This window comes from Rhinatrema bivittatum, chromosome 3, assembly GCF_901001135.1.
Source record: "Rhinatrema bivittatum chromosome 3, aRhiBiv1.1, whole genome shotgun sequence".
Taxonomy (NCBI): Eukaryota; Metazoa; Chordata; class Amphibia; order Gymnophiona; family Rhinatrematidae; genus Rhinatrema; species Rhinatrema bivittatum.
In genome coordinates, this window is record NC_042617.1 from 436,826,246 (window position 1) to 436,849,240 (window position 22,995).

General features: G+C 43.6%; 1 protein-coding gene across 6 annotated transcripts in view; it reads left to right on the forward strand.

Annotated features, from left to right (window-relative positions):
- The window catches only part of DCDC2C (doublecortin domain containing 2C), a 376,475-nt gene extending 353,776 nt beyond the window's left edge, over positions 1 to 22,699 (forward strand). For 3 of the 6 annotated variants that reach the window (XM_029595811.1, XM_029595812.1, XM_029595809.1), the window contains exon 9: positions 21,154 to 21,482. In XM_029595811.1, the coding sequence (XP_029451671.1) occupies positions 21,154 to 21,279 (126 nt within the window). In that variant the 3' untranslated portion in view covers positions 21,280 to 21,482. Of the gene's footprint in view, positions 1 to 3,341; positions 3,430 to 21,153; positions 21,483 to 21,991 lie in introns of those variants that run through there. The other 3 variants (XM_029595810.1, XM_029595814.1, XM_029595808.1) reach the window with 2 other exon arrangements.
- The last annotated feature ends 296 nt before the right edge of the window (positions 22,700 to 22,995 follow it).

The following is a 22,995-nucleotide window of genomic DNA, read 5'->3' on the forward strand; positions in this document are numbered from 1 at the left end:
GAATAATTTTCTTATAATCAGGCCGATACAGTAAAGTGGGGCCACGGTTACCCCGCTCCTAACCCGCTTTCTACTCACTTTCCGGCCGCGTTAGCCCTTCCTGCGATACACTATCCCCTTTAACCCATCCTTACCGCCTCTTTAAATCCCCGGGTAACCCCTTCCACACGCGGCATGTATATCAGATGTAAACGATCGAATTAGCTATTCCCTCCCATACAGTAACGCGCGCCCCGACTATCGCTATTTTACCCTGCCATTTTGCCCCGCGTTTAACCTGCTAACTTACCGCCTACCCTTACCCCTACGTTAGAGGCAGGGGTAATGGTAGACGGCAAACTTTCCCCCAAAAGGAAACCTCTAAAAACGTAAAATCCCCTCCTCCCCTCCTCCCGAAGCGACTCGACATTACTTTCTGTTGTTTTCTTACCTTTTGTTGCTTTTCACCCCCTTCCCTTCTCTGCCGCCCTCCGGAGGGGGCAGCCGGCAGCGAAAGCGGCTCGCAACGGTCCCCCCCAGTGCAGGTCCCGGTTCTCCTGGCTCAGCAACAGCAGTATAACAGCTAGGGCTCCATCTACCCCAATCCTTCCTTCCTTCCTTCCTGGCTCGGCCAAATTGTGAAGCGGCTTGCAGCGGGGGGGGGGGAGGAATGCCGCAAGCTGCTTCACAATTTGGCCGAGCCAGGAAGGAAGGAAGGATTGGGGTGGATGGAGCCCTAGCTGTTGTACTGCTGTTGCTGTTGCCGAGCCAGGAGAAACCGGGACCTGCGCCGGGGGGACCGCTGCGAGCCGCTTTCGCCGCCGGCTGCCCCCTCCGGAGGGCGGCAGAGAAGGGAAGGGGCTGAAAAGCAACAAAAGGTAAGTTGGCACATGTCGAGCCGCTTCGGGAGGAGGGGATTTTCGGTTTTTAGGTTTTCATGGGTTAAAGTTGGGATCCACTTCCTGGTGCCTGTCATTTCAAATGTCATTTGAAATGACAAGTACCAGCGCACCCAGGATACTGTATAGGCGCTGTATTAAGCGCCTATACAGTAAAATGGGTTGCGCGGGCCTAACACTTCGCCTAATGCTTTGCAGACACGGCTTGCATTTGCAAGCAATTTAAATAGAGTATCGAGCGGTATGTGATCAGAACAGTGCGTGGGGCAAACGAGGGTGCGCCTGGCACTGCCGCACTCTTTCTAACGCGGCCTTACTATATCGACCCGAATGAAAATAAAAGATTAAATGGTCTATTAAAAATGAAAAATCTTAACACTAAAATAAAAATTAAAATTAAAAGTCTTAAAAACACAAGAATAAAAAATTGAAGAGTGAAAAAATAAAAGTTAATAAACCTTAGAAACTCAAAAAAGGAAAATGAAACAAAGTGAAAATCAGGAAAATCAACCTGTAGGTATGAGTGATAATTTAAAAATAGAGCATCTTATAAAAATACTGAAAAATCAATATCTAAATTTAATCCATGTGGTGCCATGATCTTAAAATCATATATAAATTTCTGTTCCTGTTGTAAAAGGAGTCTGTCTAAATCACCTCCTCTTCAATGTAGCGACGGTTGTAACAGAACACAAAATTTATAGTCATCAAATTTATGATTTGCTTGAATAGTGGTCAACCAGTGGTTTAGATTCAATTTTTCTGTTGATATTATCTTATGTTCTATGATTCTTTTCTTAAATTCCCTAATCGTCTTGCCGATATACATTTTGTTACATGGGCATATGGCGACATAGATGACACCTTTACTCTTACAGTTTGTGAATTGTCTCAAAACAAATTTCTTATCTGTACCTGGTATCTCAAGGCTGTCAGTTTTCATGTTAACATTGCACACAGAACAACTATTGCATGGTCGATGACCAGGGGGTCTAATGTCAACTATTGGTTTTTGTAGTAAGGCAGATGGTGCGATGTAATCTTTAATATTTTTAGAATGTTTATTGGCTATTAACAAATCTGTCTCTGATGCCTTCCAGTAGCTGTATCATAGGCCAATGGTGTTTCAAAATTTTAATGAAGTTGTGAGATATTGTATGTCAATGGACAGACTATTTTTTCATTTTGTTTTTTTGCTTTGGGCTTTAGAAGATCAGGTCTTTTTTTGTTTGAATGCTCTATCAATACCGCTCACAATATGTTTCTCAGGGTATTCCCTGTCGAGAAACCTCTGTTTCATTTCCACAGCTCTGGATTGGAATCCCTCATCGTCGGCACATAGCCTTCTAAGTTACAAGAATTGAGAGTAGGGTAAATTGACTAGTGACCTGTTGCGACAGCTCTGATAGTGTAAGAACTTATTGGAATTTGTCAGTTTTCTGTAAATGTCTGTGTGGAATCTGCTGTCTTTCAAAGAAATTTGGATGTCCAGGAAAGAGATCGATCTCTTATCAAATTGCATTGTAAATCTCAAATTAGGATCTAATGTATTTAACCAATTATGAAAACTGTACAGATCTTCTTTGTTGCCTTTCCATAGTAGAAAGATGTCATCTATATATCTTTTCCAAATCAGTATGTTATCAGAAAATGTATGTATTGTCAAAAAAAAAATTTCAAATTGGGCTACATACAAATTTGCTACCGAAGGGGCCATTGCTGACCCCATTGCTACTCCTTTCGTTTGCAGAAAAAAATCTTTATTAAATTTAAAGTAATTATTTTTAATGCTATTTCGGCAGGTTCTATCACAAATTGATTCGGAATATGTCTGTGGGTTAAGATGTAGGAGTTGATTAGTAATGATTTCTACAGCTGATGATTGCGGGATATTGGTGTACAAAGATTCAATATCTAAGGTGACCATTTATTATATCCCCTACTAGTAATTGGAGGTTTTCCAAAATTGTAATGAAATCCGAGTCTCTGTTGTATGATAGGATGGAAGGTACTTGTTTTTTTAAGAAACATATCTATAAAAGTGGACACAGGTTCAAGAAGGGAACCAATTGCGGAGATAATAGGCCTGCCTGGTGGTGCATGTAAAGATTTTTGAATCTTTGGTAAGATATATATAGTGGGCAGTACTGGGTTGTTTACAGTTAAAAAATCAAATTCCTTGTTAGGAAATTCCCCTCTTTTGCTGTTTTTAGTAAACAATCTATTTCTTTCTTAATCCTTTTTGTAGGGTCTTTGGATAATTTCTGGTAAAACGATTGGTCGGATAACACTCTGTATTTCTGCAATGTATTGGACACAATCTATAATGACTATTGACCCACCTTTGTCTGCCGCTTTAATCACAATATTAGCATCATTTTTCAATGTTGTAATTGCACTCATTTCGCCTTTCGTCAGATTTTTGTATGATTTCTTTGTATCTTTGTTTTCTTCTCTGACTAGGTCATTTAATACCAAGGTCTCATAGGTGTGTATGATTGGGCGAACAGCACCAGGAGGTATCCATGTACTTGAACGTTTAGCAATCAAGGTATCAGAGTTCAATTGTCCTGTACTGGAAAAAAAAATCTAAAATCTTAAGTTTTCTAGTGAACTTGAACAAATCAATACAGGTCCTAAAGGCATTGTATGTCTCTGTTGGCACGAATGACAAGCCTTTGTTAAGAACTTTTGTCTCATCTGAATTAAGTAACCATGAGGAGATATTGACAATCTTATTGTGTGTTTCTATTCTTGGTGTGTCCGAAATGGATGGTGAAACTGATTGTAGGATTGGTTCAGAAATCATCTCCCCCTCAGTCTCCATCCTCCTCTTCCTCTGAAAAAAGGGGATTCCCATTTCTTATTAGTAGGTACATCTTTTTCTGAATTCTTTCTCCACATTTTTACCTAGTTGAAAAATACAAGAACCACCTTTGTCCTGTCTGACTGAATCTGTCTGTACTAAAGAGGGGTGCTGAGGGGACTATTTCATCATCTGTTGTACTGCGTATGCGTTTAGCATTCCTATCTAGATTGGGGCTTAAGTCATTTCTTTTAGCTTGTCTTTCATCAGTGTCTTTTTTTTGTTGTGTGCAAAATCATTATTTTTAATAAAAGGTTTATTAAAGCCATGCCACTGATAAACCTTATTTTTGTAATCTGTTTCGTCTTTTAAATTTCTCATATTTCAGTGATTTCAGTTCCTTTGTGAAACTTTCTAAATTTTTCTTGTAGTCACTGTAAATAATATCGAAACAGAGATAATCTTTTTTGAGGAAGTCAAGCTGCTCATCCAGTTCACTTCTTTTCTTCTCTAGCCTTTGAAGTTTTGATAATCAAAATCATAAGGTCTAGAGAGCATTTGTTGAGTATAGCCTCCCACAAGTTCATAAATGCAGTATCCTCTCTAAACATACTTGGGGGTTTGTTGTTCTTTAGACTTCTGGGTACTCTGGCAGTAGTCCAGGAGTGTTGATGCATGGAGGTTACTCCTCACAAGGCTTTTACTCAAGTTGATTGAATCTTCCCACTTTTTCAAGAAATCTATGAAGACCACGTCATTTTTAAAGAGAGGTTCCGATGGCAAAAGTTAATTGACTTATCCATCATCAAAGCTAAGAATGTCATTCCATGGCGAGAAGGACATCTTCCTTAAAAGGGACGGGCCCAAAAAACAAGAAGGAAGTCGGTCTAGTAAAGCCGTGAGGTATATAAAAGCTGAAGTCCTCAAAATTGTTTAATAATAAAGCAATATTCCAGTCAGTGCCTGACTCAAGGCCTGAATTTTGCCCAGTGGAGGGCTGCTTCAGGACTTCGGCTTCTTTATTTTATATACCTTTGAAAACTATCTGGCAGGCCCATTCTTTTTGAACAAATTGCTTCAAGTTTTATACGCAAAGAATAGCAACGTGATAGATAAAATTGGAGAGTTAGAGCTCATAGTAGCCATGAATAGATATGACATTATTAGTCACTAAAGGGCTAATTTTATTAATTTAAAATATTTATCACTTGATCTATCTATAATTTTTGGCTAGATACAAGCTACATTCATAAAAACACAAAAATGCCATGCACTAATACCTCTAAAGCTTAGAGTACAAGCGAAGACTATTGCAATTCGCTTTATCTTGGATTATCCAATATTGCCATTAAGCCTTTGCAGCTATTACTCAACACTGCTGCCCGCCTTCTCTCTGGCTTAAGATGTTCTGATCATATCACCCACAACTTAATCACCCAACACCACTGTATTCCAGTGTACCGAACTGTTTAACAACAATATCAACAAACAAATGGTACCACAAGTATAAATTAAACACCTCACATATGTGCAAAACCAAGTGTATGTAGGCCCCTTACTTCAAGGGTCTGTATTGTGCAACAGACTCTGTTATTGTATAGGGTCACCTTGCTTTAATTTAAATTTATCTATTTTTAGTTATTATTTCTGTTATCATAAAATCAATTGTCACATAATCTCCGCAAATGTAAGGAGGGGATACAAATACTCATCTACTGATAACAGAAATAATAACTAAAAATAGATAAATTTAAATTAAAGCAAGGTGACCCTATACAATAACAGAGTCTGTTGCACAATACAGACCCTTGAAGTAAGGGGCCTACATACACTTGGTTTTGCACATATGTGAGGTGTTTAATTTATACTTGTGGTACCATTTGTTTGTTGATATTGTTGCTGATCATATCACCTCCACTCTGATCGAATTACACTGGTTTTCCATCCCTGAGAGGAAAAAGTTCAAGGTTGCAATGACAGTTTTTAAATTGCTGAATGATGAGTTCACTGTTTGGGCTAATGCCATGCTTCACTTTTTTCGACCCACAAGGTTCCTGCGCTCGTCACAGCATGGTCTTCTTGATGTACCATGCCAAAGACTTGCCAGACTCCATGTCACACATGAATGCGCTTTCTCTGTGGCAGGCCCTACTCTCTGGAATTCTTTTCCCTTCGAAATTAGGCAATCAGACTCCATCTAGAATTTTAGAAAGTTAATTAAAACCCATCTTTTTAATTATGCTTATTTTTAATCCTGATTTTATTTCATTGTTTATAATTTTTTGGTTGTTTTATTCTGTTTTTACGTCGCTCAGCAGCGCATGGTTCGGAGAGATGTATCTTTAAAGGATACTAATGATGCATTAGAATTAGGGCATCCCGACAGTGAGGTTCCAATAATTAGAAAAGTAGTCCAAGTGCCTGTAACTAAAAACTCACCTGAGCTAAAAAATTCTAACTTATCCCTATCAATTAAAAAGCAGAATAAAAATACAATCAAAAAACAAACTTTGAAATGTTTGTATGCTAATGCCAGAAGTCTAAGAAGTAAGATGGGAGAATTAGAATGTATAGCAGTAAATGATGACATAGACTTAATTGGCATCTCAGAGACATGGTGGAAAGAGGATAACCAATGGGACAGTGCTATACCGGGGTACAAATTATATCGCAATGACAGAGAGGAGCAGTCGGGAGGAGGTGTGGCGCTTTACGTCCGGGATGGCATAGAGTCCAACAGGATAACATCCTGCATGAGACTAAATACAAAATTGAATCTTTATGGGTAGAAATCCCTTGTGTATCAGGGAAGACTACAGTGATAGGGGTATACTACCGTCCACCTGGTCAAGATGGTGAGATGGACAGTGAAATGCTAAGAGAAATTAGGGAAGCTAACCAAATTGGTAGTGCAGTAATAATGGGAGACTTCAATTACCCCAATATAGACTGGGTAAATGTATCATCGGGTCACGCTAGAGAGATAACGTTCCTGGATGGAATAAATGATAGCTTTATGGAGCAATTGGTTCAGGAACCGACGAGAGGGGAGCAATTTTAGATCTAATTCTCAGTGGAGCACAGGACTTGGTGAGAGAGGTAACGGTGGTGGGGCCACTTGGCAATAGTGATCATAATATGATCAAATTTGATTTAATGACTGGAAAAGGAACAGTGTGCAAATCCAAGGCTCTCGTGCTAAACTTTCAAAAGGGAAACTTTGATAAAATGAGAAAAATTGTTAGAAAAAAACTGAAAGGAGCAGCTACAAAAGTAAAAAATGTCCAAGAGGCATGGTCATTGTTAAAAAATACCATTCTAGAAGCACAGTCCAGATGTATTCCACACATTAAGAAAGGTGGAAAGAAGGCAAAACGACTACCGGCATGGTTAAAAGGGGAGGTGAAAGAAGCTATTTTAGCCAAAGATCTTCATTCAAAAATTGGAAGAAGGATCCAACAGAAGAAAATAGGATAAAGCATAAACATTGGCAAGTTAAATGTAAGACATTGATAAGAGAGGCTAAGAGAGAATTTGAAAAGAAGTTGGCTGTAGAGGCAAAAACTCACAGTAAAAACTTTTTAAAATATATCCGAAGCAGAAAGCCTGTGAGGGAGTCAGTTGGACCGTTAGATGATCGAGGGGTTAAAGGGGCACTTAGAGAAGATAAGGCCATCGCGGAAAGATTAAATGATTTCTTTGCTTCGGTGTTTACTGAAGAGGATGTTGGGGAGGTACCCGTAATGGAGAAGGTTTTCATGGGTAATGATTCAGATGGACTGAATCAAATCACGGTGAACCTAGAAGATGTGGTAGGCCTGATTGACAAACTGAAGAGTAGTAAATCACCTGGACCGGATGGTATACACCCCAGAGTTCTGAAGGAACTAAAAAATGAAATTTCAGACCTATTAGTAAAAATTTGTAACTTATCATTAAAATCATCCATTGTACCTGAAGACTGGAGGATAGCAAATGTAACCCCAATATTTAAAAAGGGCTCCAGGGGCGATCCGGGAAACTACAGACCGGTTAGCCTGACTTCAGTGCCAGGAAAAATAGTGGAAAGTGTTCTAAACATCAAAATCACAGAACATATAGAAAGACATGGTTTAATGGAACAAAGTCAGCATGGCTTTACCCAGGGCAAGTCTTGCCTCACAAATCTGCTTCACTTTTTTGAAGGAGATAATAAACATGTGGATAAAGGTGAACCGGTAGATATAGTATACTTGGATTTTCAGAAGGCGTTTGACAAAGTTCCTCATGAGAGGCTTCTAGGAAAAGTAAAAAGTCATGGGATAGGTGGCGATGTCCTTTCGTGGATTGCAAACTGGCTAAAGACAGGAAACAGAGAGTAGGATTAAATGGGCAATTTTCTCAGTGGAAGGGAGTGGACAGTGGAGTGCCTCAGGGATCTGTATTGGGACCCTTACTGTTCAATATATTTATAAATGATCTGGAAAGAAATACGACGAGTGAGATAATCAAATTTGCAGATGACACAAAATTGTGCAGAGTAGTTAAATCACAAGCAGATTGTGATAAATTGCAGGAAGACCTTGTGAGACTGGAAAATTGGGCATCCAAATGGCAGATGAAATTTAATGTGGATAAGTGCAAGGTGATGCATATAGGGAAAAATAACCCATGCTATAATTACACGATGTTGGGTTCCATATTAGGTGCTACAACCCAAGAAAGAGATCTAGGTGTCATAGTGGATAACACATTGAAATCGTCGGTTCAGTGTGCTGCGGCAGTCAAAAAAGCAAACAGAATGTTGGGAATTATTAGAAAAGGAATGATGAATAAAACGGAAAATGTCATAATGCCTCTGTATCGCTCCATGGTGAGACCGCACCTTGAATACTGTGTACAATTCTGGTCGCCGCATCTCAAAAAAGATATAATTGCGATGGAGAAGGTACAGAGAAGGGCTACCAAAATAAGGGGAATGGAACAACTCCCCTATGAGGAAAGACTAAAGAGGTTAGGACTTTTCAGCTTGGAGAAGAGACGACTGAGGGGGGATATGATAGAGGTGTTTAAAATCATGAGAGGTCTAGAACGGGTAGATGTGAATCGGTTATTTACTCTTTCGAATAGTAGAAGGACTAGGGGACACTCCATGAAGTTAGCATGGGGCACATTTAAAACTAATCGGAGAAAGTTCTTTTTTACTCAACGCACAATTATTAAATTATTAAATTATTAAATTTATGTACACCGACGTGATATCTCTGATGAGCGGCGGTATATAAAAACCAATAAATAAATAAATAAATAAATAAATAAAACTCTGGAATTTGTTGCCAGAGAATGTGGTTCGTGCAGTTAGTATAGCTGTGTTTAAAAAAGGATTGGATAAGTTCTTGGAGGAGAAGTCCATTACCTGCTATTAAGTTCACTTAGAGAATAGCCACTGCCATTAGCAATGGTTACATGGAATAGACTTAGTTTTTGGGTACTTGCCAGGTTCTTATGGCCTGGATTGGCCACTGTTGGAAACAGGATGCTGGGCTTGATGGACCCTTGGTCTGACCCAGTATGGCATTTTCTTATGTTCTTATGTTCTTTCTTATGTTCCTTTGTACATCACCTAGTCCTCTTTTGTGTTAGGAGATTCATAAATTAATAAAATCTAAATTTAGAATTCACAAAAAATAGCATGCAAGGTTCTAACAGTTTAAGAAGTAATTTTCAAGGTAGTTATGCGCATAAAAGTAGCATATAGTGTTGCAATTTTCAAAAAGTCCATTTATGTGCAGAAAGTCTTTTGACAATTCAACCCTATGCAGTAAATTCTCAAAGGAGTTAAGCATGTAGAAGTAGCAATTTTCAAAAGCCCACTTTCATGTATAAAGTTCATTTACATGCATAAAACCTTTTGAAAATGACCTCCTTAGGATGCATGCTAAACCTATTCTCAGAAGGCACGCAGGATGTCGGTCCTTACACATGGGTGACACCATCAGATGGAGCCCAGCCCAGAAAACTTACATCAAAGTTTCTGAAACTTTGACTGAGCTTTATTGAACTTGCTCCAGCATGCATTATTCCACACTTCCACATGGTGTCTCCTCACCTTGCCAATCTTTTAGCCTACTTTTCGATTTCAGATTTTTTTCACAATTTTTTTTCACTGCCTCCCGCTTTCGACGTGGGATTCCCCCCAGTTCTTCAGTTAGCATCCTAGATTAGTTCTTGACATTTATTGGTAAGTTTATTTTCGTCTTTAATACTCCTGGTGCGCTCTGTGCCCTCTGGCCATCAATGACTGCTGCCATCAATTTCGATCTTGTACTCCTATTATTTCGTGACATGTCCACTTCGGGCTTTATGCAGTGCCCAGATGTACGAAGACCATGTCTATCATGGAACCCCATGATAGAAGGGTCTTTTCCCTTGGGGCATCACATGATGTCGGGGATTGCAGCAAATGTGCCAAAAAGACTCTGAAGGGCCAAAAAGTCCGGCCAGAGAAGATGGCATGCCTTTTCGGCCGGCAAAGACCAATCCATCAGCATTGGCATCGAGAGACCTCGGAGCTACACACCAATGGACACCGAGCCTTCAACATTGGTGGGGCCGTCGGTTCCACTGAGCAGTGGCGTAGCCACGGGTGGGCCTGGGTGGGCAGGTGCCCACCCAACTTAGACCCAGGCCCACCCAACTGGCACCGGAACTGCAAGGCTGTCACGGGATCCCATCCTCGCGACAGCGAACAAGAGAACCCACGCCTCGCACGCCATCACGGCACACATGGGGAAGCGCTGCTGCGGCCATATGGCCAACCGGTCTTCCTGTTGAGGGGGGGGGGGGGGGCGGAAGCGCCGCGCGCAGCTTCCGCTTCCTCCCCCCAATGCAGGAAGATCAGCTGCCTCTCCTGCTGCCACCCGTTCTCCTGCTATCTTCGGGCATCGGGCCCGCCGAACTTCCTGTTTGGGGGTGGGGGAGCGGAAGCGCCGCGCACAGCTTCCGCTTTCTCCCCCAAAGCAGGAAGATCAGCTGGCCTCTCCTGCTGCCACCGGCCTCCTGCTATCTTCGGGCGTCGTGCCAATCTTCCTGCTTGGGGGAGGGAGGAAGCGGACATTGTGCACTGCGCTTCCGCTCCCCCCCCCCCCCCGACAGGAAGTTCGGCGGGCCATACCGCCCGACGCCCGAAGATAGCAGGAGTCCGGTGGCAGCAGGAGAGGCAGCTGATCTTCCTGCTTTGGGGGGAGGAAGCGGAAGCTGTGCACGTGCTTGAATGTGTATGTGTGGATGAGAATGGGAGTGTGTGTGGGTGAAAACTGGAGCCTGGGTGTGTATGTGGGTGAGAATGGAAGCCTGAATATGTGGGTGAATGGGAGCTCGAATGTGTGTATGTGTGGTTGAGAATGGGAGCCTGGGCTTGTGTGTGGGTGAGAATGGGAGCTTGAATGTGTGTATGTGTGGATGAGAATGGAAGCTTGAATATGTGGGTGAATGGGAGCTTGAATGTGTGTATGTGTGGGTGAGAATGGGAGCCTGGGTTTGTGGGTGGGTGAGAATGGGAAGCTTGAATGTGTGTATATATGGGTGAGAATGAGAGCCTGGGTTTGTGTGGGTGGGTGAGAATGGAAGCTTGAATATGTGGATAAGAATGAGTGCTTGAATGTGTGTATGTGTGGGTGAGAATAGGATCTTAAATGTCTATATGTATGGATGAGAATGGGAGCTTGAATATGTGTGGGTGAGACTGGGAGCATGGGTTTGTGGGTGAGAATGGGAGTCTGGGTTTATGTGTGTGGGTGAGAATGGGTGCCTGGATGTGCGTCTGTGTGTGCATAAGAATATAAGCCTGGGGAGGGGTGAGAACTTGTATGTGTGTCTGCAGAGAATGTGAGCTTGGGGGGGGGGGGGAGAGCATATGAGAGTGAGAGCTTGAGTGTGTGAGAGGGAGTCTGTGAGAGAAAGTGTGTGTGTGTGTGTGTGTGGAAGGGAAGAAGACAGTAATAGAAGAAAGACACTGAAAAGGAATTAGGAAATGAGCTATAAGGGAAAAAATGGGAAAAAGAGACCAGGACCAACTGATTAGAAAAATACAAAGATCAGACAACAAAGGTAGAAATATATATCTATATTTTGAGATGTTAGTAATTTAAATATAAGCAACACAACCGCTCTCTCAAAATTTATGGACAGGTAGGAGCCGTGTATAAAATCGTAATAATAAGAAGGCTAAAGTACCACAAATCACCGTGAATTATGTTTGTATCATTAAGTAAACCTCATACTTAGGCGTAGATGTGAATGCTATGCTGCATAATTTGGCATTATTTATCAGTAAAAAAACAACTAGTAGACCTGCATGCCTACAGCCCACCCATATTAACCTTGTGCCCACCCAAAAAATCAATTCTGGCTACGCCACTGCCACTGAGGTCAGCTGAAAGGGATGCCGGAGTCCGGCCATCATCAGGTTACTCCAGGTTGAGGGCATCGGATTCGTTGTCCTCTGCCTTGGCACCAGGGAAGATCCATTCCAAGCATTGAGGAAAGCCAAAGAAACATCTGCATTGGTCCCCGTCAACGCTCATGCTTCGCCTTCGAAGCGACCCCCGTGGTGAGGAGCGACACTCCTCCATCGATGCTGTGGGTACACCATGGACTCCATCGGTCCCGATGCCACCCACTGATACTCCTCTGGGTTCCGAAGATGATCTGGTTACACCTCCTGTATTCCAGCTTGCTTTGGCATCAGCGATGTTCAAGGAATTGGAGAGGCATGTACAGCTGGCCATCAAGAAGGTGATGTGTGGCCTTGGCATCACAGTACTGATGACACCAGCACTGTCACTCCTTGAGCCACTGTTGTAAATAAGTGCATGCAGGAATTCAGTCTTACTGACCCAGCCAGGGTCAGTTCCCGGGGCGGCATCAATGTCCTGCCAGGCACCGCGCTTTCACCTGCCGATCCACTTGTCATTGCCAGTTCCTAGGAGTCAGAAGCTCTCTCAAGGCCGGAGAAAACACCAGATCCTGAGGCCCCACATCCAGTTCCACCAATGCCAGCACTGCTAGGCAGAGGCTGAGCATCTAGGGCCCCATTCCCTGTTGATAATAGTGGGGTTGAGGGCACCTATGACTTGGCAGGATGACTTAACAGTAGTCTGACTATGCTTCTGATGGTCTACCCTCAGATACATCTGCTCCAGAGGAGTGGAAGAAGTCCCCCCAGAGGACCTCTCCTTAACAAGGTTTGTTCAGTTCATGAAGCAGGCCATTCCCTTTCAGTTAATGACTGAAGAGGAAACCAGGCATAAAATGCTCAATATCCTCCATTCTCACAGGACAAGCAGGATGGTAGTCCTCACATATGGGTGACATCATCAGGATGGAGCCCCAATCACGGAACACTTTTGTCAAAGTTTCCAGAACATTGACTGGCACCTACTGGGCATGCCCAGCATAGCATCAACCCTGCAGCCAGCAGGGGTCCCCCTTCAATCTTCTTTTTTCCACGCAGCATTAGCCACATGGGTTAAGGAGCTCTTCAAAGATTCCTGACAGGTATTTTCCTCATGGAACTTTGAAAATTTCAAAAAATATTACCCCACAGGTGTCCCCTTATTGAATTCTTTGGTCCGCGGTCGAACGGTAAGTTTTTTGCTCGTTTGCGGTCGATTCCCATCGAGTTTTTCCCTTGCAGCCTTCCGGCCATCGACCGCATCGCGACTAAATTTTGTCGAAGCCATGGCGTCTGGTTTCCGTCTGTTCCCCGACTGGACTAGAACAATGTCCATCACTGACCCTCACACGGTCTGTGTGATGTGCTTAGGGTCCGGCCATGATGTCCTTACTTGCACCAAATATGCTCAAATGACACCAAAAGTTCACAAGGCTCAACTCGATAAGATGGGTCTTCTCTTTTGGCCAAAACCCCCGATTCCATCCATAGCTTCGACGTCTGAACCAGTGCCGTCTACATCGCACCAGCACCGGGAATCCGCTGCTGTCAGACCAACCTAGACGACTCCACGGGTGTCAACCCAACCCCCCCCCCCCCCCCCCTCTGTTCCTTCTCTGGAAAAACATTGGGGGGGGGATCCTCGAGAAAAACATCCACACGTTATCGTAAAGCTCAGGCCATCGATATCGCTAATCCCTCGACATCGACGTTGTCTGAGCCTCTGACAGAGAAGCTCCATACAGTAAAGGCTTCGTCCTCTTCTGTCTCTGGATTACTGAGGCGTTCCCCACCTGGACAGGTGCTGGGATCCACGATTCTACCTTCACCGGTGGACCCTCTGGCTATGGCAGTGCTTCCTCCCACTCGGAACCAGGTATTCATACCCCAGGTTTCCATTAGGAATTGGATCGGATGATCCAAGAGGCCATCGGCAAAGCACTCCAGGGCTTCAACTTCCATCAGTACCAGTTCCTCCGGTCACGATCCGATGCCCATGGCGCTGGCACCGCTATTGGCTAGAATGGACAAGATAATCGGTGTCCTTCCAGTGGATCCGAGGGACCCAACTCCTTCCTCGCCAACTCCCTTGTCATCGGAGGAAGATGAAGAAACTCCGCTTTTCATTCCACTATCGGGAGTGCCGCCACTGACACATCCATAGATGTCACAAATTCCATCGGTGCCTCCGATGCCTCCCTTGATGCCAGCCATACCGCCATATCGATGCCCTCGATGCTTCCATCGATGCCTTCGATTCCTTCTTCGGGACCATTGATGCCCAGGCCAGGGCTTTCAGGAATAACCCCGTTACTTCCTTCTGAAGAACATTTGGGAGCTGATGATGACCCTTATAATCCTTGGACTGTCTATTCGTCACAGGATTCTGATGATCTACCTTCCCAGCCTTCCCCTCCTAATGAAATGAAGCGTTCTCCTCCAGAGGACCTGTCCTTTATTAATTTTGTAAAGGAGATGTCTGAAACAGTCCCTTTCCAGCTTCAGACAGAAGAGGACTCTAGACATCAGATGCTAGAGCTTCTACAATTTCTCAATGCTCCAAAGGAAATCATGTCTATCCCTATTCATGACATCCTTTTGGACCTTTTGAAGAGAAACTGGGAGCACCCTGGCTCTGTGGCACCTGTTAACCGAAATGCAGATGCCACCTACTTAGTTCAGTCAGCCCCTGGCTTCCAAAGAACTCAGTTGGATCATCACTCGGTGGTTGTAGTGTCAGCCCAGAAGAGGGCCAGACGCTCCAAACCTCGTTCATCCATTCCACCAGGGAAAGATCAGAAGTTCCTGGATGCATTTGGAAGACTGGTATTCCATGGATCAATGCTCATCTCTCGCATTGCATCCTACCAACTCTACATGACCCAATATAATAGGGCCTTGTTCACGAAGATTCAAGACTTTGCTGAGGCCTTACCTCTGCAGTTCCAGGACCAACTTCATGCCCTAGCACAAAAGGGCTTAAATGCTGGCAAGCATGAAGTACGATCAGTGTAAGACATCTTTGACACCGCTTCCAGGGTGTCGGCAGCCGGTATCAGTGCAAGGAGATGGGTCTGGCTGAAATCTTCAGACCAGAGGTACAAGATAGATTGGCTGATTTGCCCTGTTCAGGGGATAATCTTTTCTGTGAAAAGATTCAAGAAGCAGTGGCGCAGCTCAAGGACCACCAAGAGACTACACCAGCTCTCCTTTAACTGCCTTCTGATCCAATCCAAAAAATCTTTTAAGAGGGATTCTAAGAGACAATTCTATCAGCAGAGGAGATACTATCCCCCAGCTTCCAGGGGTCGGCCTTCTAAGCTTTACCAAAAAGGCCAACCTAGGCAGCCTAGAGGACAGAAGTCACAGCCAGCCACTCAACCAGGTCCAGCGGCAGGTTTTTGACTCCTTTCTAGAGAGCAGTACCCAGCTTCCACTCCTGACCATTCCAGTCGGTGGCTGGTTGTGCCACTTCTCCAGCCTATGACATACAGTCACCACAGATCAGTGGGTACTTGCAGTGGTGTCCAAAGGTTATCACCTCAACTTTCTCTCTGTCCCACCAGACTCCCCACCTTGGCTGATGTGGGGAACATCAAACCATTCACCACTCTTGGAGCAGGAGGCCTCCCTCCTCCTCCAGTCCTGAGCAATAGAACCAGTGCCCCTCGCAGAACAGGGGCAAGGGTTCTATTCCAGGTATTTCCTGGTACCAAAAAAGTCAGGTGGGGTGCGCCTAATATTGGATCTTCGCACTCTGAACAAATACCTACAAAGAGAAAAGTTCAAGATGGTGACCTTGGGTTCTCTACTTCCCCTTCTTCAAAAGGGAGACTGGCTCTGCTTTCTAGACCTTCAGGTCGCCTACATGCATATTTCAATTACTCAGTCACATCGCAGATTCCTGCAATTCCTAGTAGGCTCAAAACACTTCCAATATCGAGTTTTACCTTTCGGCCTAGCATCTGTGCCTCGTGGTGGTAGCGGCCTACCTCAGGAGTCAGAGTGTCCACGTCTACCCCTATCTGAACGATTGGTTGATCAGGGCTCCCCCTCAGCAAGGCGCACTGACGTCCCTTCGCTTCACTTTACATTCCCTGATCTCCCTGGGTTTTCTCATAAACTATCAAAAATCCAGGCTAGTTCCTTCACAAACTCTATCGTTCATAGGGGGCTGACATGAACACTCTTAAGAATGAAAGCTTTCCTACCTCAGGATCGAGCTCTCACTCTCGCTTCTCTGGCCCTTCGACTGCAGTCTCGACAACATTCAACTGCACGTCACTTCCTGATATTATTGGGTCATATGTCACTCCCATGGCTTGCCTCACCATGAGTCATGCAGTGGACTCTAAGATCGCAGTGGACTTAGTCTTCTCAGCCAATGTCCTCCACAATCCGCATCACCAAACAGCTCCGTCTATAGCTAGCTTGGTGGGCAAACCAGTCCAATCTGGTACAAGGCCTCCCATTTCAGATTCCAGAACCTCAAATAACCTTGTCAACAGATGCCTCCAACCTCGGCTGGGGAGCACATGTTGGAAATCTGCAAACTCAGGGCATCTGGTCTCCAGAGGAAGCCAAACACCAGATAAATTTCCTGGAGCTTCGTGCAATCAGATGTGCTCTCAGGGCTTTTCAGGATCACCTCTCCAACCAGGTCATCCTGATTCAAACCGACAACCAGGTGGCCATGTGGTACATCAACAAGCAAGGGGGAATGGGCTCCTTCCTCCTGTGTCAGGAAGCTGCATAGATATGGGCGGAGGCCCTTTCCCACTCGATGTACCTCAAGGCCACCTACTTGCCGGGAGTGGACAATGTGTTGGTGGACAAGCTGAGTTGCACTTTTCAACTGCACGACTGGTCCCTCAACCCCACTGTAGTGGACTCAATATTCCAACGTTGGGGTTACCCTCACATAGACCTCTTTGCGTCAATTCACAACCGCAAAGTAGGGAACTTCTGCTTTCTCACTCGCAGCCAACACCGCCAGCCCAGAGATGCTTTCTCCCTCTCGTGGGCCAACGGTCTCCTTTATGCATACCCTCCACTTCCACTCATTTCAAAGACTCTTTCGTGAAGTTGCGAAGGGACAGGGGTCTAATGATTCTCATAGCCCCTCATTAGCCACGCCAGGTTTGGTTTCCAATTCTCCATGACCTATCGATACACTGGCACATTCCTATGGGGAAGGGCCCGCTTCTGATCACTCAGAACAACGGCTGCCTTCGTCACTCCAACCTCCAGGCCCTCTGCCTGGATGTTGAAAGGTTAATACTTCAACCTCTTAACCTTTCAAAGCCGGTTTCCCATATTCTAGTAGCTTCACGAAAGTCTTCCACGAGGCAGTCTTATCTTTTTATAAATGGAACAGGTTTATGGGATGGTGTACTTCCATGTCCATCGATCCCTTCACTTGTCCCACACCGAAGTTTCTGGACTATCTCTGGCACCTGTCAGGCCTCAACTTCTATCAGGGTACATGTCAGTGCGGTAGTCGCCTTCCATAAAGGTGTGGGGGATGTACCCATTTCAGTACAACCCCCTTGTCACACGCTTTTTGAAGGGCTTGCTTCACCTTAAACCTCCACTGCGCCCTCCTGCCCCTTCTTGGGACCTCAACATGGTTTTGGGAAGGCTCATGAAACCGCCGTTTGAGCCTCTCCAATCCTGTGCTCTCTATCTCACTTGGAAAGTGATTTTTCTGTTGGCAATCCCATCGGCTCACAGAGTTAGTGAGTTACAGGCCTTAGTCACCTACCCGCCTTACACTAAACTTCTGCATGACAGGGTAGTACTCCGCACTCACCCTAAATTTTTGCCTAAGGTAGTATCAGAGTTTCATATCAATCAATCCATTATACTACCCACTTTCTTTCCCAGGCCCCACTCAAACCCAGGAGAACGGGCTCTGCAAACCCTTGACTGTAAACGTGCTCTAGCTTTTTATCTAGACCGTACAGCTGCCCACAGGAAAGCCACCCAATTGTTTGTTTCCTTTGATCCCATCAAATTGGGCAAACCTGCGGATAAGCAGACACTCTCCTCCTGGTTAGCGGACTGTATTTCCTTTTCTTACCAACAGGCAGGCATTCCGCTACAAGACTGTGTTAAAGCACACTCTGTCAGGGCCATGGCAACATCAGTAGTGCACCTATGCTCGGTGCCGCTTGCTGACATCTGTAAGGATGCTACCTGGAGCTCTCTCCACACTTTTGCAGCCCATTATTGTTTAGACAAGGCTGGCAGACAAGATTCCATCTTCGGCCAGACTGTGCTACGCAACTTATTTGCGAACTGAGGTCCCAACATCCTTCCGCCAACCCGTTAGGGTTCAGGATGCCCTCTACCAAATTCCACCCCAGTTGTTGTGTCTGTTGCACGTCTTTGGGTACATTTGGTGCATTGCTCGGGCATCCTCAGTTCAGTACTCACCCATATGTGAGGACTACCATCCTGCTTGTCCTGTGAGAAAGCAGAGTTCCTTACCTGTAACAGGTGTTCTCATAGGACAGCAGGATGTTAGTCCTCTTGATACCCACCCACCACCCCGCTGTGTTGGGTTCATTTACGTTTTCTCATTTTATTTTCGCATGTACTTTTTACTATAAGATGAGACTGAAGGGGGACCCCTGCTGGCTGCAGGGTTGATGCTATGCTGGGCATGTCCAGTAGGTGCCAAAGTTCTGGAAACTTTGACAAAAGTGTTCCGTGATTGGGCTCCATCCTGATGATGTCACCCATAGGTGAGGACTAACATCCTGCTGTCCTGTGAGAACACCTGTTACAGGTAAGCAACTCTGCTTTCCTGACATTGGTTCTAAGTCTTCCTCCCTGGAGTTTCAAATCATGACCCCTAGTTCTACTAAATTGTTTCCAATGGAAAAGGTTTGTTGATGACCATGGATCATTAAAACCTTTAGGTCTGTATCATTTCTCCCCTGCTCCTCCTCTCCTCCAGGGTATAGATATTCAGGTAACTCAACTTCTCATAAGTCATTCGATGGAGACCACCCACCATTTTGGTCACCCTTCTCTGAACCGCCTCCATCTTGTCTTTCTCCTGTGAGATACGGTCTCCAGAACTGAACACAGTACTCCAGGTGAGGCCTCACCAAGGACCTGTACAAGGGGATTATCACTTCCCTTTTCTTACTAGATATTCCTCTCTCTATGCAGCCCAGCATTCTTCTGGCTTTGGCTATCGCTGTGTCACACTGCTTCGTCGACTTTAGGTCATTAGACACTATCACCCCATGCGCTCTCTCCTGCTTTGTGCACATCAGCCCTTCATCCCCCAATGCATATAGTTCTTTTGGATTACCACACTCCAGATGCATAACTCTGCATTTCTTGGCATTGAATCCCAGCTGCCATATGTTCGACCACTCTTTCAGCTTCCTGAAATCCAGTCTCATTCTCTGTACTCCTTCCGGCGTGTCCACTCTGTTGCAGATCTTAGTATTATCCGCAAATAGACACACTTTACCTTCTAACCCTTCTGCAATGTCGCTCACGAAGATGTTGAACAGAACCTGTCCCAACACTGATCCTTGTGGCACTCCACTTAACACCATTCTCTTTTCAGAGTAGGTTCCATTTACGATCACCCGTTATCTTCTATCCATCAGCCAGTTTGTAATCCATGCCAACACTTTGGAGCTGACTCCCAAGCTTCTCATTTTGTTGATGAGTCTTCTGTGTGGGACCATATGAAAAGCTTTACTAAAATCCAAGTAAATTACATTGAGCGCTCTTCCCTGATCCAGTTGTCTTTCCTGTTTACACTGTATATTGTTTACCTTCTGAAGAAAAGACAAATGTAAACTGCTGTCATACATCTATTCTGTTCAGTGTTATATAACCTGTGCTTTATAACCCTGAATCCAGACAGATGTAAGGCAACTTGAGATTATTTTGTGTGTCCTGTTCTGATGAGAATTTCTATAACACTTTATCTATCATGAAAACTGCAGAGAGAGCTGTCTATGGGAAAGATGGGTAATGACCTAGGGGGCCAAGCTGTTGGAGGGTATATGGGAGGACAGAAGCAAGAGAGGCAAGCTGCATACTGCGCTGCCCCCTCTGTATATTCTCCATGCCCCCAAGCATATACCCACTTGCACCCTTGGCTGGTCAATAGCAGCCCAGCCTGCCTCAATGGTAGAGTGGGCACTGGACCCTGCAGCCTGCCACAGAGAGTAATTTTGCAGGGACAGTGCGCTGGCAATAACCATTGCCCAAGGCACCGTTTTTCTCAGCAGTGGTCTTGGCCACAGTTATATATTTAGAAAACTGTCCTAGTTCTGTTGCTGAGTGGCAGTGCCATGCATAGGATATGGGTCAGGTCTTTCTGGCCCAGTCAGGGCTGAGGAGGCTGCAGAAACAGCATTCGAAGCTCTAGGAGGGAGGGAGACTTATTTATCATACAACAGCAGCACTGAGTGTCCATGGGGATGTGTAGCCCCTTACCAAGGATAGTCATTTCCGTAGCTTGGTTGGGGAATGGTTTATATAAAAGTGGTTCCCAACCCTGTGTCCTGGGGACCCCCCAGCCAGTCGGGTTTTCAGGATATCCACAATGAATATGCATGAGAGAAAATGTGCATGTTATGGAGGCAGTGCATGCAAATTTTCTCTCATGCATATTCATTGTGGATATCCTGAAAACCCAACTGGCTGGGGGGTCCCCATGACAGGGTTGGGAGCCACTGATATAAAATAAGAGGGAAAATCCCATGAGGGGCTCATGACACCATAGTCCAATGGATTGCGCTGGAAGCCCAGAGAAGCAGGAAGAAATTTCCAGGCCAAAAAAAAATACATTTTAAAAAAGAATTATATAGCTGTTTGCCAGTTCCCATCCTGCTATGTTTGTTTTCCCTCTGATTTTTGTAGAACTTGCATGCTTCCCCATCTGTTTTTCATCCTTTCACCTTTCTATTTAACAGTTTTGTGCCATTAACATTGATAAAACATCCAGATGCTGGTAGTAGTTCTGTTACTTAAAATTAAATTCTTTTCCATTATAGAAGAAATATATATCAAGGCGACGACGTCCACGGAAACAAGGATTGTCTGCATCAAGTCGTGTACATTATTCTTCCTGTTATACTGCACTCAGCAACTTGTTAGCTCATAGAGATCTTCATCACTAAAGAATGCACCCATACCTTGGATTATATTTTCTAAGTCATTGTTGGCGAATTCATCTTCTTTTTGCTTGAAAAATCCAGCAAATAAATTCTCTGTACTACTTTCTGCAGCTTTTGCTCTACATTGCCTTAGTAACTAAGGGCAACCTGTTCTATTTTATGCACCATTTGTCAGTGGGTGGCTCCCCGCATTTTCAGCATTCTATGTAAGTATATCACAAATGAGAGCTTAATAAGTACATCAAAGGTAAGAGTTTTAAACATTGTGTTTTGTTGATAGTATTTATAATACATTTTTACTTTCAGGGGTATTTTTTGTCTGTATGCTATGTTTTAATCATGTATGTTTTTATTGTACCTCACCTCAAACTTTTATTTGGATGGCAGAGTAACACATACTTTTAAATAAATAAATAAATAAAAATCAGCCTTAAGGTCTTATTTTCGCAAAATGCCTTTTATCACTAGATTGTCCTTATTCGGATTATGCATTATAAAGAAAATACCTCACCATTTTGGCCTTCCTAGTATGTGTAATAAGAAATTTAAAATACATTAAGAGATACAAAACATTTTTATTTGATTAATTGCATGAAATGGTATTATGATGATATAAGTTAATAGGAAATTGTTAGCCAATCAAATTTTTCCATTTTTTTGAATCTGGCCAATAGATATGTAAAGTTTCTTTATTTAGATTACTTCTCTCTTTCAGAAAAAAATCCTGCTGAGAACAGAAACCCTAATACTTAGGGCACCCAGGCTAGGGTCCTAGAACTTGTGACCCCTGGACTTGGGTGCCCCAGATCCAAGATTCTTCTATTTGGGATCCCTGGATCCAAGATTCCTGGACCCCAAACCTCAGAACCTCGAAGTCTTTGCCAGGACTGCTAGACCCAAGAACTCCGAGATCATCGTACTAAGGACTGCTAAACCTAAGTTTCCCGGACCTAAGCCATGCAGACTTGAGATCTCTCGATCATAATGCAACCAACCTCATCTGGTGCATTAGTGTTGCCTTCTACCACAATAGTGCCTTCAACTTTACCTCTAAGGTGAATTTAAAATTTTAGTATAAAAAAAAACATTGTGGTGTTCAGTTTTATAAATAGAAAAAATTTTAGTATAAAAAAAAACATTGTGGTGTTCAGTTTCATAAATAGAAAGTAAATATTTAATTATACCATAATTCATTTGTATGATTATAAACAAGTGTGTGAAGTTTTAGTGCACTTGGTTTTTGGTGCTAACGGCACTACAAATTGAAAGTTAAATAGATCATGTTTAAAATGTGTGTTAAAACATGCACTAACAGGTGCATTATTTAATACATCAACTTCTATGTAGGGATCACAGACACAAGAACCCAGAGCTTTTGGGCCCAAGATTTAAAAAAAAAAAAAAAAAAAAAAAATCCCACTAACTTCACACGCAGTCACAGCAACATTTTATTATACTTCACAACAATATCTTATCTAATCATTTTGCTACACATCTACATTTTATAATATTATACATATTTATTAATTGATACAGCTGGTTAAAATGCTTATAGTTGTTCTACAATTCTTCCCCTTTCATATCCAAGTTATTTTTCCATGTTTTTTGTAACTTTCTCACATCCAAAATATTGTTATAATATTTGTTAAGTTTCATACTATATTTGTTCTTGTATTGGGAAATGTTCTTTACTTTGTTACTCTCTGCCTTTACTCACAT